We start from the raw sequence: 14,619 nt of genomic DNA on the forward strand, positions 1-14,619 counted from the left end.
ATCACATACAAAGCAGAAAGCAGACTATCACTACTTATATGGATGAAACGCCATCATAAGCAGATTTATTTGAAAAAAAATTTGCTCCAAATTTGACTAAATTCGATTTAAAGTTTTACAGGAAGATTGCCATCATTGCCTCATTTTACTCATGGATTTATTTCAGAGCGAACACGACACGGCATATATCATAAAACAGTTAAAAATAGATGATATATTTGTTAAACACAAGAGAAATCGTCAATCAATGATTAATTACAGTAGAGCATGCCTATAGCGGGACTTTTGGTCCCAGCAGAAAAATCCCGCTGTAGCCAAGTTCCCGCTATAGGAAAGCAGGGGAAAATGTCCCAAAAATAACCATGATTACCTCTCTTGAATGTCAATAAAACTAACGTGACCCATGAGCCTTGAAATGGACTATCTTTGGTTCAGTGTTTGTTTTGGTTGTTTTTTTTTATTTTTTAAATTTTAATTTTTTTTATTTGGGGGGGGGGGGGGGGGGGGGGAGGGGTTGTGTGTGGGTTTTTTGGGGTTTTTTTTTTTTGGTGGGGTAAAGTGGGGGAGGGGGGGATTTAGGCAGGAAGGACTACGATACGAACGAGTGCGAGTGATGTGTATGCTTGAGCAGCAACAATTGCAATGAATGAGGAATGGCATAAGTAATAGATAGTAATAATAGGGCTGATCTGGATTAAAATGTACACACCACCGCGAACGCACAAGCCTCTTCTCTCTAATTGGTAGTGTTGGGTTATTTGATCGCTTTTACCCGATCGACGATCGAGTCAGCGTCAACGAGTCGGTGTCCGATCTCAATGCCGGAAGAGCGAGTCAGTAAAACGATCGAGTCACTAAAACGATCAGGCGGGTTGTGAGCTTGAGACGAGCTTGAGACGATCTTGACACGTGAGACGAGCTTGAGACGATCAGGATCCGAGCGAGCGGAGGGGTAACGAGTGTTTCGAATCATTTCAAATTCAAACGATCACAGTTTGCCATCCGATACCAATCGCCAACGTTTGCACACGGTAGTCTGTGGTTCTTCCACAGCCCTCACTCCTTGTCAGATGTTAGTGTGTCTGGGTGGCAGGGAAATTCGTATAGGTGTATCACGCGTGTGTGACAAGTCTTCATTAAACCTACTCAAGTTTGACTATCACACACACACACACACACACACACACACACACACACACACTAAGGCTATTTCTATGACACACACGCATCCATCTATCAATGAACACTCCTACTCCTACAGTAGTGCGGCTATGTGGTCTAGTCATGACGTACCTATAGTACTCTAGTCGGCCATGGGTCTAGTGCATTATAATGGTCTAGTGGTATGACACCCGCGTTCGGATCGGAAAGTCCTGGGTTCGAGCCTCGCGCTCGGTGCATAGTTGAGTCTTTGGACAAGGCTCTTTACTCACATTCTCTCACCGTACTCAGGTGTAAAATGAGTACCTGGCCGTTAACAGCGTTGTCTTTGTCTGAAAAATTGTAATATCGCCTAACAGGCGGCATGTCCCGTCCTACATATTAAATGTTGCTGTTGACCAGGGACCCCTTTACAAAGCGCTTTGATCACATTTAGTGGATATTGTAAAGCTCAATTTTTAAAAGTAAAACATTAGCTTTGAATATGGAATGTTTCAATTTTAGATGCCTGTGTATTCTTTGTTAGTTCCCATCATCATCATCATCATCATCATCATCATCATCATCATCATCATCATCATCATTCATCAGGGGCAGCGGTACGGTCTTTGGTTGGCACCCGAAAGGTACCGAGTTCGATCACCCGCCGCTGAGTGGTCTTGAGCAAGTCACCTTGCCCTAACTAAATTTGCGGCGCTGCACTGCGGCTGTCGCTTGGGTTATTCCAGTCTTCCTTAGAATAGACCCGAAAGACGAATCTCCCCTATGGGATGAATAAAGGGAATTATGTTTAATTTATTTATCATCACCATCATATCAGCGGGATCATCATCACCACCACCACCACCCTAATAATAAGGAATAAAATAAATATCAACACATTCCAATGTAATAATCAATCTAAAATCAATCAGTGCTCCTAAAAGACCCTTTGATTTCTTTGTCTAATTCGTTCCATACTTTTGGAGTCCCGACAAAGAAAGATTTTCAGCTAACTATAGTTTATATATGGGAACATTAATCAGTCGTTTATATTGGAATCGGAGTTGTCTAGGTGTATTAGTTCAAAGCGCATTTCCAAGGATTTACCATACTCAATGAATTTCACAATATTTAATTTAATTTATTCCTCCGGCACACCATATCGACCATACATCCATTTCGTACAGTAGGTACCGATCGCTGTTTGGAGTCTTTTTGTATTAAAGCTCTTTACAATACCCGTCATTGCTTATAAGATAAGAATACATTCACACCTGATTCAAGTGCCTTACACACGGACTTAACGTCTGGATCACAATTTTCAACAATCACTGTCACTCATTCGGCCATTGACAAGGCTTGATTTTGTGACAAGAGACACCGTACCACTGAGCGACCGAACAAATAATCACCATCTGCGCCATCGTCATCATCATCATTATCATCATCCTCATCACAGCCGTAACAGCCAGCAATACACAATCATCATCTTCGGGTCCGGTCTATCCGTGTGGGGGGTGGGGGTGGAACCTGCTAAAGTATTTCATTTTTTTAAAAACAGAAACACGATAATCATCATCATCATCATCATCGTCATCCATTGTCGTCGGCATCGTTATCATCGTGTCCGGGCAATCCGTGGGTGTCTGGGTGTGGAACCTGCTAAATATTATTATTATCTACCTACCTAATAAAAACACACCATTCTTGTTCATTTATTTTTCAAATAATGAAATGAAAGGCACGACCTTTTCCCGCACACACAAGAGGCGATGACGACCAGTGACAAATTATGGGAGGTGGGGGCGGCCGACAACTTTTGGCGCGACATAAATATGAAATGTTAAGGTGACAGCGGGATGATGGTGGTGTGGGAGGGGGGGGGGGGGTCTCAACCCTTCACCCTCAACAACTGATGGCGTGTGTGTGTGTGTGTGTGTGTGTGTGTGTGTCTGTGTGTGTGATGCGACGACGATCATAATCAAGGCTGCCAGACAGCCAGATTTCTTCTTGCCCAAGTAGTCAAATTGACCCCAAATAGCCAAAGACCACAAGCATTCTGACTCCCTTGAAAAACTCATTGGTTTTGATTAACAAAACAATCGACTACAGTTGGATAAACTTATCTTTTCATTTTTTAAAAAATAAAAGATTTTTAAAAAAAATGAATAATAATAGAAAAGCGTTTCTTAGTAACCAATTTTGAACTTGTCCATCTGGCAGCCCCCATCATAACCAGCTGCAGTCAAGCCAGCCACAGACATAAGAGAGGGAGGGTATGTGAAGTTTCCTGTGGCAAACGAGATGCTCGTATTTTTTTTTTTTTTCAAACGAATCACTGCTCGATGACGTCACTGACTCGAAACCCGCTCGAAACCGACTCGATTTTAGAGGACTCGATCGAAAACCCGCTCGATTTGATCGTTTCAAACTCGACCCAGCACTACTAATTGGCCAAGGGCTTTACACACGGCGTCATCTTGTGCCCCAACTTAATTAATCATCGCAAGTCTGACCAATCAACGCATATAAAGAAATAGAGCGAGCGGCAAAAGAAGTGCGGGTAGACACGAGAGGTGTGTTTGAAGACACGAGCGAAATGGCAGACGGAGGCGTGTGTGCTAGTCCTGGGTGGTGGGAGAGAGCCCAGTCTACGTCACTCGCTGAGTCACGGCGGCGCTTACAGCTTGCTCAATTTTTCCCGCTGTAAGCAACTTCGGGCCTTTCCTTGACCCGCTAAACCCAAGCACAGGTTATTGAATTTATATAGTAAAAAAAAGCGGGGTTTGTGTAAGGTCCCGTTGTAGCGATGGTCCCGCTGTAGCGGGTGCCGCTATGGTCATGTTCTACTGTATACAAAATGATTCACACTGATCTCGTTTGAATTTCGAAAAAAAAAAAAAAAAATTCAAAAAATCAGATTTTATTGTTTCAAGAGAGTCAGCGAATCTGATTTGTGGGGGAAAGGAAGTTTCAGTTCCAGATTTGGGGTCCCCAAAAAAAAGTTTAAACGACTACAGATTGAGACAAACTTTTTTCCTGGGTGAAATTTCTGATTTGTTTTCGTTGCTAGTGGCAGATCTGTAAAATATGCTGTAAAGTTGTGCTCATATTGCCTTAAAAATCAAATCGAATTGTATTAAGAGTTCCCACTTATGGTAGCAAAGCCTTCAGTAGCCAGCTTTCAGCTTGTCTTTCTTACATTTCATTATCACAATCCAAATAACTATCATCAGTTTCTCTGTCAATGACTTATTTACTTTACTATTCATCACACAAAGATCAAAGGTCACAATGATATTGCCCTGGATGATAAAAGAGTATTTCGGATTTAAATTGCCTAAAGCGGGACTGGATTTCTTTCAAAAATAATTTTCGTATTATTTACCCAATAATAATTGCAGAAAGTTGAGCTTTTTTTTTAAATAGCGCAATATTCTCTAAACATGCTCAAATCGCTTTACAGAACCTGTTCTCTTTTTTCCAAAACACCTATATCTTTCCTGTAGCTTATGGGTTATCATGAACCGATTTTAGTAATGCAAAAATGTGTGTAGCTTATATATAAACAGATCTTGAAGACCTTGTGTACTCAAAAATAAACAAATATTAGATATCAATATAAGTTTTCCTGAATTCATGTAAAGTCTATTCTCATTTTTCATCAACTCTTTTATTATTTTTAGATCATATAACGAAGAATATTTTTCTTTTAAAAATTAAAATCAAGGTACATATAGTACGCTTACCCCTTGGGATAAGTGATTCTTTGAAGTTTCATCCATGACCTAAAATTAAGAGCAAGAGTTGACAATAAAATTATTTCAAAATATAACAAAATGCATGCACCAAACGTTTTGGATGCAAGGCCCTGTTCAGTATATTTTCACAATTTTTCTTTGTTCTAGTCTTAGTTTACAAATTTAGGTTTGAGGCACCCCATTCCCCTCCCAATAGTCCATGTTTGTGTCATAGAATTTGAGAAAATCATGTTTGTAAATTTTAAGTCGTCCCATCCTCCTTGAGTGATCTTGATTGCTGTTCGAGACAATATCCTTTTGTAGATCTTTTCCACTCTCTTTCCTTTTCCTTCAACAAATGACTGCATCTGTCGTAGACTCTGTAATTTTTACATGTTATTTCTTCATTTTAAGATTTGGTTAAAGATTTTAAATGTACAGCATTGTAAGCAGTGAATAATGCGAAACCCCATTTTGTAACAAAGTCAAAAGTTCGAGTCTGAAATACTCTAAACCTCTTAAAAAAACAAAACAAGTATAAATACTGTATATAATGTCGACTTATAAAAGCAGAAATAAAATATTCAATAAACTCTTAATTTGATTAGTTAATTTGGTACAAAATTATATTGAAAGATTAAGTGAAAAATGATGGAGAATGAATAAGCTGATGAGGAAGTTTTAGATTGATTCATTTTTTAAAAAGTAATATAGGAATACTCGAGGAAGTGAAAAATTCCATGTCATTGTGTGACATTTTATAATTTTGTAGTTTAATTATTTTTTTCCTGTAATTTTAGACAAAAAATTTTAAAACTCCCCTTTATCAGATACAAGTCAAAGTGATACAAAGCTGCTAGAAGCTGTAGACTGTAAAAAATAATAAACAAAAGTGAATAAAGCTTAAACAAAGAACAAAATACCAAAGAAAACCCTTCTTCAGCCAACAGCAAAAAACAATAAATGCATTACTTAATTCCAGATTGACTTCCGGTTTGGTATTTTGTTCTTTTTTGAAACTGTTATATTCATTTTTGTTTATGACATCATCAGATAAAAGCTCAATTTGATTCTCTTAGGCCAAGCTCTCGTAGTGTCAATGTTCATGGCTGTCTGGTATCTTTCTATTTATATACACTCATTTCTTACAAATATCTTTCTTACTTTTGTTTCCTGTATTGTGTCTGTAAAATCTTTTAGTAAGAGACATGTGCAAGTTGCATAGGGAAGTGCCATATAAAAAAAAATTAAGCAAAGAAACAAAAGAATATAGAAAAAAAATCCTACCAGAGTGACAATGATTCAATAAATCGTCCACTTTTGTAATGAGGGCTTGGGTTTGGATCTAGTCACTACTAATTTTTTTCTCTTTTTTATTTCTGGAACTTTGCTGTTCAACACAAGCCAAATTATCACTCAAATCATACAGTTGCCTGCAGGTTCTAAATATTTATCTTTATAGTTTAGATGCATTACTTTGTGTAATACTTAAAGTTTATTCCAAATCATAAAAAAAAGAAAGGGGCTTGTAGGCTGGAAAAGTCATTGCCAGATATTGGATTAGGCACAAGTGAATTTGCTAAACCAAATTATTGTCTTATGGTTATGTAATAAATATTGTCTTCTTGACCAGTTAATAACAGATAAATTTGCTCTACACATCAGTGTAATCGCACAGGGGAATTTGAGCCTTATTTCCTTTCCTCTTATCAAATCTGTTTCCATATTGATTCGATTAATTTGATTTCTTAGAGAGTATGTATTTTTAAAAAGAAAAGAGAATAGCTTTATAATTTAAGTCGTCATAAATAGACGATTTTAACTAAAGTGAATGGTTTTGATTGTAAAAAAGATGTAGATACATTTTTAACTTTTGAGCTAGAGAAACTGATGCAAACTAACAGGTAATGGCTCAGCTTACGCTTACAATAATATGCTGGTAGTACTGTGGTCTTTATAACCAAGATATGCTGACCTCATGGCTTCAAACGATGATTAATATTCTATCTACTTCTCAAACTTATATCAAGGACTGAGGTTTAATCTTTGAAAGGGATGCTGCTATTGCTAAGGGATATGTAAATACCTGGTACAGTAGTTAACAAGAATGCTCGATACCCTTGATTTAAAATGTGTTCATAATAAGAAATGGAAAATGCCATTTTAATGCGATAAAAGATAGTTACATGTATAAACATAATATATATATTATATATATTATATATATATATAATATATATATATATATATAATATAATATATATATATATATATATATATATACATATATATATAAAATGTATACTAATTTAAGAAGCCATGCCTTCAGTATAGTGAAATATGTGACCGATTGCCTCAATCTCACGTTATATTGGAATGGGTCAGAGACTGAAAATTGAATTTATAATCTGAATTTGAAATTTGAGTTGAATTGATTTTTTTTTTTATATTTTTGGGGAGGACAATGAATTTAGTTTTTCATCAACTGTTAAATAACAAAAATTTAATTTGTAATTTTGATGTGTAAATTCAATTTTCAATTAGGGGTGTCTCCATATAATCCATTTAATACTGGGTTTGAGGTGAGGGGTTGATCATTCTGTCCATGACATTGCTAGTCCTATCCAAATGCATTCTGTTTCCACGTGACTGCTTCATGACTTTGCATTGTTTTCAGCACAGATGTATTATTCATTCAATTTAATCTGTAGCGATTGTATTTAGTAATGCCATTCCATACTCCTCAATGCTATCGCAGTTCTTGTACCAGCTCCTTAGCGAAGAGATCAAGGTTGATGTATTTTGCCACCACGAGAGTAATCGATGCTAGCATATTATTATTATTGCACATATTTATTGGTAATTTGGTGAAATCTTACATACTCATTAATTGTTTTTTTTTACATACATTCTCCAGTAACATTAGATTGACAGTAACAATAGCTTGTTACCCTTTGGTCTCTCACAAAGTACTTTCTATCTAATCTTAAAGACCTAGCTACCTAATCAATGTTGTTAGGTGGACAGAGGGGTCCGAATAAAAGAGAGTCTAACCAGATATAAAACTAGTCTATTTGATTGTATGTGGAATGATGTCAGGATTTCTTATATACACGTTCATTCACTCATTCTACTGACCGAGGTGGTCATAGACGAGACAGGAAAGATTATTTTATGGTAAGGGCCCTCCATCCAGGTCTGCTCTCAGCTTTCCCCATCAATGTTGGTCTGTTCAGCCTTGCCCATTCCTTTATATAATTACATTCCTTCGGGTGAGGGCCAAAAGAAAAATATTTTGACGTTTACTTCCATAGAGGAACTGAAATAATTCATATCAAGATTTGATAGGATGCTTAGGAAATGACATGTGTGACAGGAAATGACAAGTGTGACAGGAAATGACATGTGTGACAGGAAATGACATGTGTGACAGGAAATGACATGTGTGACAGGAAATGACATGTGTGCCATTTGAATGAAAGATTCAAACTATTTATCATACAATTTTATTTCTCCCATCTGAAACTTTTTTTTTTTTTCTTCCATTTCTGTTGGTCCACATTGAATTAATTTTCTAAATTCAATCTTGAATTAATTTTCTATATTCAACATCATCACACTTTATGTCCTAATAAAAATACGTATAATCTGATATATGCAAAAATGGTTTATTTGCCTATCACAAAGGAATCCTATATACATACTAACATTCTCTTCATTTTGCTTACACCAAGACATTATAAGGGTAAATAGGGGGTGCCTACATTCTGAACTTGTTAGGACATCTCTGAAGAAACCTTCTACAGATGGTCGACATCATATCCTTTTTCCCTCGTGTCAAGCGTGTTTACTTTGTGTCAAGGGGAATCTTGGTCTCTTTGTCTTTGGACCAATTAGAGTCAGCACACCCAGTTTTGTAACAGTAACTGTCTTTGATAAGAAATCAAATGTTTAATCTCAAGGACTGGCTACAACAAGACTGAGAATACTCAACATGTTACAATTCTACCAGGGCAAAGTTTCCCCTTGAGGCAAATTTACCCCAAATGACCTTATATCTGTTTTTGCCAACTAATCAAAATGCAAATTAAAAAAAAAAAAATTCATTCTGATAGACAAGGTATAGAATGAAAGAAGAAGAAAGTCATTTTGATTGACTGTTCACAGATCATTGTGTGACAAGTCCTAGTGTGGTCTGACTGTTCAAATAATTTTGGCAATTATGAGGATATGGCAAATTCAATGATATGCAAAGAGGAATTTTCCAATTTTTTCTCTCTCCAATTTTCCTGTTTTATACAGATATGAATAATGAGGCATATGGCATAATCTGAAAAGGATTGAAAAGTTGCTGGAAGATCAAAGTAATCGTCATGAAAAAAAACAAAATTAAAAAAAAAACAAAGGACAAACTATTGATAATAGATGTAAATGCACAAATTGTCATGTTCAATCTCACTTTGTATTGAATTGAAGGAGCCATTCACCTTTATTGGGATTTCGGATTTATTTTATTTTAAATATTACTGCCTTTTATTTATTTATTTCAAAATGTTTCAATCTCATCTGATTTTGAAACTGTAACATTTTGCATTGAAGCAACAGTGTCACGTTTAAGCTGAACATGCCATTGTAGCATTGAATTAATTTATTTTATTTTTGTTTTTTGTTTTTTATTTATGTGTTATTGTTTGATTTATTCAAGGATATTTTTCCACGCGAACTACGGATACCACTCAATTGTATGATTTTAATGTTTTAATCTTGGTTTTTTATTTTTTAATGATAGTGATTTGCCACAAGAAACTTTACTTTTACCAAGGTCCTTATAGTTTTGTGGTATTATTTTTTTTTAAAGAAGGCTGAGGAAGGAGTACAACATATTTATTCATATCAGATGTTTGTAAAACGTAACTTTATTTGAAGACATTTTTTTTTCTTGAGTTCTATTCATTGGCAAAAAAAAAGAATAGATTTGAAAAAAATATAATTTGGTTAGAAATTAAACCAAAATAATTGAAAAAAAAAGCAGATACACAAACCCCAAAAAACAAGAACAAAAAAAGAAACAAACAAACAAAACAAAAAGAGCCACATCAGACTCACAATGAAGAGTCCTATGCTAAGATGGTTTTACGTTTACAAGCACTTCAGTGTACAGTGGATGATTTACGGGACCTGAGGAAAAATTGACTTCTCACTCAATCGAGTTATGATCCCTGTTTTTGTTTTTTAATACATAGTTGGAGATGAGACTAAAAAAAATTTTTTTTTAAAACATGCACTTATTTGAAAATTAACTTATATGACATAGAGTTATCCATCACTCACTGTATTCATTAAAGATTTGTATTTGTTTACCTAAATCTATTAGGAGACAGGTTTCTGCTTTTTGAAACCAAAAAATAGAGAACAATAAAAATTTCTTGTCATCTTATTCCAGCAATATTTGTGTGAATACAGGATAGTGTTTTCAACTGAGATCTAATAATAATAAGGAAGCATTTATAAAGAGCACACTTCCACTCAAAGGTGCTCAGAGCTCTTTGAGAAAAAAAAAAATAATAATAATTTTTTAAATGTAAAAAAAAACCAAATAGGAATTCAGTGATAATCAAGAGTTAAACAATGCACAACATTAAAATATACAATGGACTAAAATGCACGGGGAAAAAGTTCTGTTTTCAGATTCTTTTTTAAAATTTCAATAAAGAACTGTCCAGGTGTTTAGGTTTACTCGTTCATGATGGTCGATAATGTTAATTAATAGGGAGTGACAAAGGGATGAAATAAGAATTACACGTGTAGCATGTACAAGGTCTGCATCTCATTGGCAAAGCTTGGCATTTTGTTTCATCGTGCTTTTAGAATCACATTCCAGGCTGGTCACTTTCAATGATTTATTTGGTAAACTTTCACATTTTATCATATTTTATTTTTAAAAGTAGTCCTTCAGAGCCAATAGGCCCATGGAGCCGGAGTTTATCCCGGTTTCTATAGCATGAAACGGACAATAACAATTGCTTGCTACCCTTTGGATAGGACGCTAGGCTAATGCAAGGCTAATGTAAAGTACTTTCTGTCAAATCTAACAGACCCAGCTACCCAATCACTGCTGGGTGGACAGGAGGATCTCGACTGCACTAGGGATAGATCTCGGTCCCTTTGATTGTGGAGCGAATGCTCCTACAACTGAGCTATCAGGACCCCAATCAGGTTTTATACTAGACCAAATCGTATTTCTCTACACTATTAGTAGACACCAGAGTAGACCAAGTCCAAATGAAGTCAAAGTAAAATACAGACTAGACAAGTCAACGTTTCAAACTTTTAATATTCCTCCATCTAATGTCGACAGTCTCCCTTTCCCATTTTGCCTAAATACAGTATCACCAAGCTTCTGGGCAATATGAGAACTTTGAACATGTATTATTTATAGACGATGAGGAAGTACAAACATTTTTCTTATTTTTCTTTTGGATATAATGCACATTGACAGTAAAACACAGCCTGATTGAGTTATTTGAAGAAGAAAAGGAGGAAAAATTGTCTCAAAAACGATCCATTGGCATGGCCTCGTGTATATTTAAGCATCTATATAACGCAATATATCTACTAAACGTGCTCAAAGCACTTTACAACAGTAACACTTAACATGTAGGAGGAGACATGATACCTGTTAGTGATATTACAATTTTTCAGACAGAGACAATGCTGATGACAGCCAGGTTCTCATTTTACACCTGAGTGCAGTGAAAGAATGAGAGTAAAGAGCCTTTTCCAAGGACTCAACTATGTGACGCTCGGAGCGGGACTCAAACCCTGAACCTTCCAGTCCAAAAGCGAATGTTGTACCACGAGACCATATAGACTCACCATATATACATATATATTCAGATTAGCTTTATGCTTATAAAAAGTCATATAATATATTATTATGATTAGCAGATGTTGATAATTATCTGGCTTTTCAAGCTGCGTCCTTCCCACTTTAATGTTAGATCACCAAGTCACTAGGATAGTCTTCTACTATTGCTGTCCCTACAGTGACCAAATATAAACAACACATTTTTTGGTATTTTGGCTGAAAAATTCTAACTTTGGAGATCAAAATTTGAAAAGCTATTGAAGAAACAGTGCCGGACAAGGCAGGAAGTAAAAATCATCAAAAAAAATCAGTAATCTTAACTAGTGAGTCAAGGCAGACAGATTTTTCGGGATGTTTTTTTTTTTCTTGTTTTTTTTTGGGGGTTTTTTTTCAGCTTTGTCTAGTACTATTTCATGCAGACCTTTTCAGATTTTTATCTGACATCAGAGCCTTGTTGCTTGGATACTTCAGACATGAATAAAGACAACCCTTAACTCACTCAATCCTAGAGATTTTTGCTACTTTTCAAAATTGAAAAAATATGGATAAAAATGAGCATGTACATATATAGTTTTATTCAACTACCATTAACATGTAAAAACTAAAAACATTAGCTTTGATACAACGCCTATAATTTGTCTCAGAAAAATATAATAAATATGCATGGGGTGAAAGTAACCCGGGTAAACTACGGATATAGTCGGTGTTAGGGTTGAGTGAGTTAAACTTCCCAAAATGTCTTCAATCTGAGACACGTACAAGGTTGCCAATTTTCTGTATATTCTACGGAATTCATTACGTTATAAACCCTCAGTATATTTTCCAACCACCAGCTCAACATGAAAAAAAAAATAAGTACAAAATGTCTTTTTACTGGGGAGTTCTACACTCAGAAATGGGTTGTTGATCAATGTGTTTGTGGAAAAGTTCTATAAAATTTGCCTCCTGAATTGGCAACCCTAGGGTTTTATAGAACTTTTCCACAAACACATTGATCAACAACCCATTTCTGAGTGTAGAACTCCCCAGTAAAAAGACATTTTGTACTTATTTTTTTGTTGTTATTTTCAATATTTGAATTATAAGATTTCAAGCCAAAATGATTAAAAAATGTTGTTTTGTGTCCTGCAGACGGACTAGTCCATTAGTCATAGTCGTTTGTATGTATTGCCCAGCCTCTCTATGTTGTCTACTTTTTTCCCTTCTTGTTCTGCATTATAGAAGGATAGCCTGCCCGATGTGGTGAGTCCGTTGTCGTCGTCATCATCGTCATCATCTTCCATCTTTTATTCCTTTTTTTTTGCTAATTCCCTCAGCAGCGTGTATGTTCTTGCCTTTTGATTACACCATTCTGACAGTAACATACACACCATCCTTGCCATAACATATAGAACAGTCCCCTTTTTTAATTCATACCCCTCCCCCCTTCCCCCAAACCTATGTTTATTACCTTTAGAAGTTGTAGAGTTGATTTCTTACTTAATGATTGTTTTTAACCAACATTTTTCAGGATTGGAACCTTAATCCTTTTTTTTTTAATGTCTGGCTTTATTACTTTTTATGAAAAAAATCTTAATTCAAAAAGTGAGAACAGCCTCCCCAAAATAAACAAAAAAAAAACCCAAAAATACTCAAAAAACCCCACAACACACACACACACACACACACACACACACACACACACACACACACACACAACAAGAACTTGAGCTTTTACTAAACACAATATTTAGTAAATGTGCTCAAAACGCTTTACCAGGATCCTCATTCATTAAACTTTTGACATGTGAGACAAGACTTGACGCCTTTTCACTTAAGACATGGTTCCATTCCTGCTTAGTTTACAATAACATTTTAGTGTTAAAGAAATGAATTATCAGCAAATCCTCCTCATCCTGCTTAGTTGTTTGTTTTTTTTTGGCTAGATTATTTTTTAGCAAAATTCAAAGAATTAATTATTGACTTTTAAAAATGTTAGATTTTTTGTTTTTCTGGCCATTTTTTTTTTTTTTTAAATTTTCATTCATTTTTTTTCTTCTTCTTTTTTTTTTTTTTTAAAAGATCTTTTATTTAGAATTTATAGACCAGTGTATTTGAAAAAGCTTGGAATATTTACATGTCGACTAGAAGGCTTTATTAGTCGGTTTTATAGGCTTGAATTAAAAAAAAAATTTTTTACATGTATATTAATATATATAATTGTTTTTTATTAATATATAATTGTTTTTTGTTTTTATGTAAGACTCTGTTTTTGGTTTCATTAAAAACTTTGGTTTTATTTTTGTAACACAGCTGTCTTCACTGATATTTGTTAAGCTTTTACTCATAGTCACTATATGTAAACACTGTCAAATCATAATGTAAAAGATTATGCCATGCTTCTTTTTCAGTTATATAATATTTATGTATTATTTGAGTAGATCGAATTCATAATAAAGTGTGTGTGTGTGTGTTATATGCATTTATTATTGATGCTTGTGATGCTTACACTATTTTCTGTTTCTGCTCACACTTTGATTTGTCGAGCTTCACTCAATAAATACACACTGCCTTGTTTTTGTTTTATTTACAAAGTTTTAATCATCAATCTCCTTTCTTACAACATGATGTGCTCTTTTTGCTCCTCCTGATATGCATTTTACTTATTCTCTATTCTCATATTTATATGTGTTAGTATGTATCTCATATCATGGTAAAACCTAAATATCGTGGGGACTTCATTGTTTTAGTATAAACGATCTTTTCTTAACATGTATGATGGGTAATTTACCAAACATATTTCATTTTTTTCATTCATGTTGAATATAAAAGAGTTTTTTCTAAATACCAAGAATGTGTTTATCATTGATTCTCCTCCTTATTTTCGTC

The 14,619-nt window shown here is 34.9% G+C and overlaps 1 protein-coding gene across 3 annotated transcripts in view; it reads left to right on the plus strand.

Moving 5' to 3' along the window:
* LOC144972290 (calcium uptake protein 1, mitochondrial-like) overlaps positions 1-14,619 on the plus strand; it is a 37,083-nt gene that overhangs the window by 7,641 nt on the left and 14,823 nt on the right. For 2 of the 3 annotated variants that reach the window (XM_078913379.1, XM_078913378.1), the window contains one exon: positions 12,973-12,993. The exons of the other annotated variant lie outside the window; for it this stretch is intronic. In XM_078913379.1, coding sequence (XP_078769505.1) covers positions 12,973-12,993 — 21 coding nt within the window. The remainder of the gene's footprint in view (positions 1-12,972; positions 12,994-14,619) is intronic. 3 annotated transcript variants of the gene reach the window in all.

Source organism: Berghia stephanieae, chromosome 5 (assembly GCF_034508935.2).
Source record: "Berghia stephanieae isolate SIO BIC M18660-M18661 chromosome 5, UCSD_Bste_1.3, whole genome shotgun sequence".
NCBI lineage: Eukaryota > Metazoa > Mollusca > Gastropoda > Nudibranchia > Aeolidiidae > Berghia > Berghia stephanieae.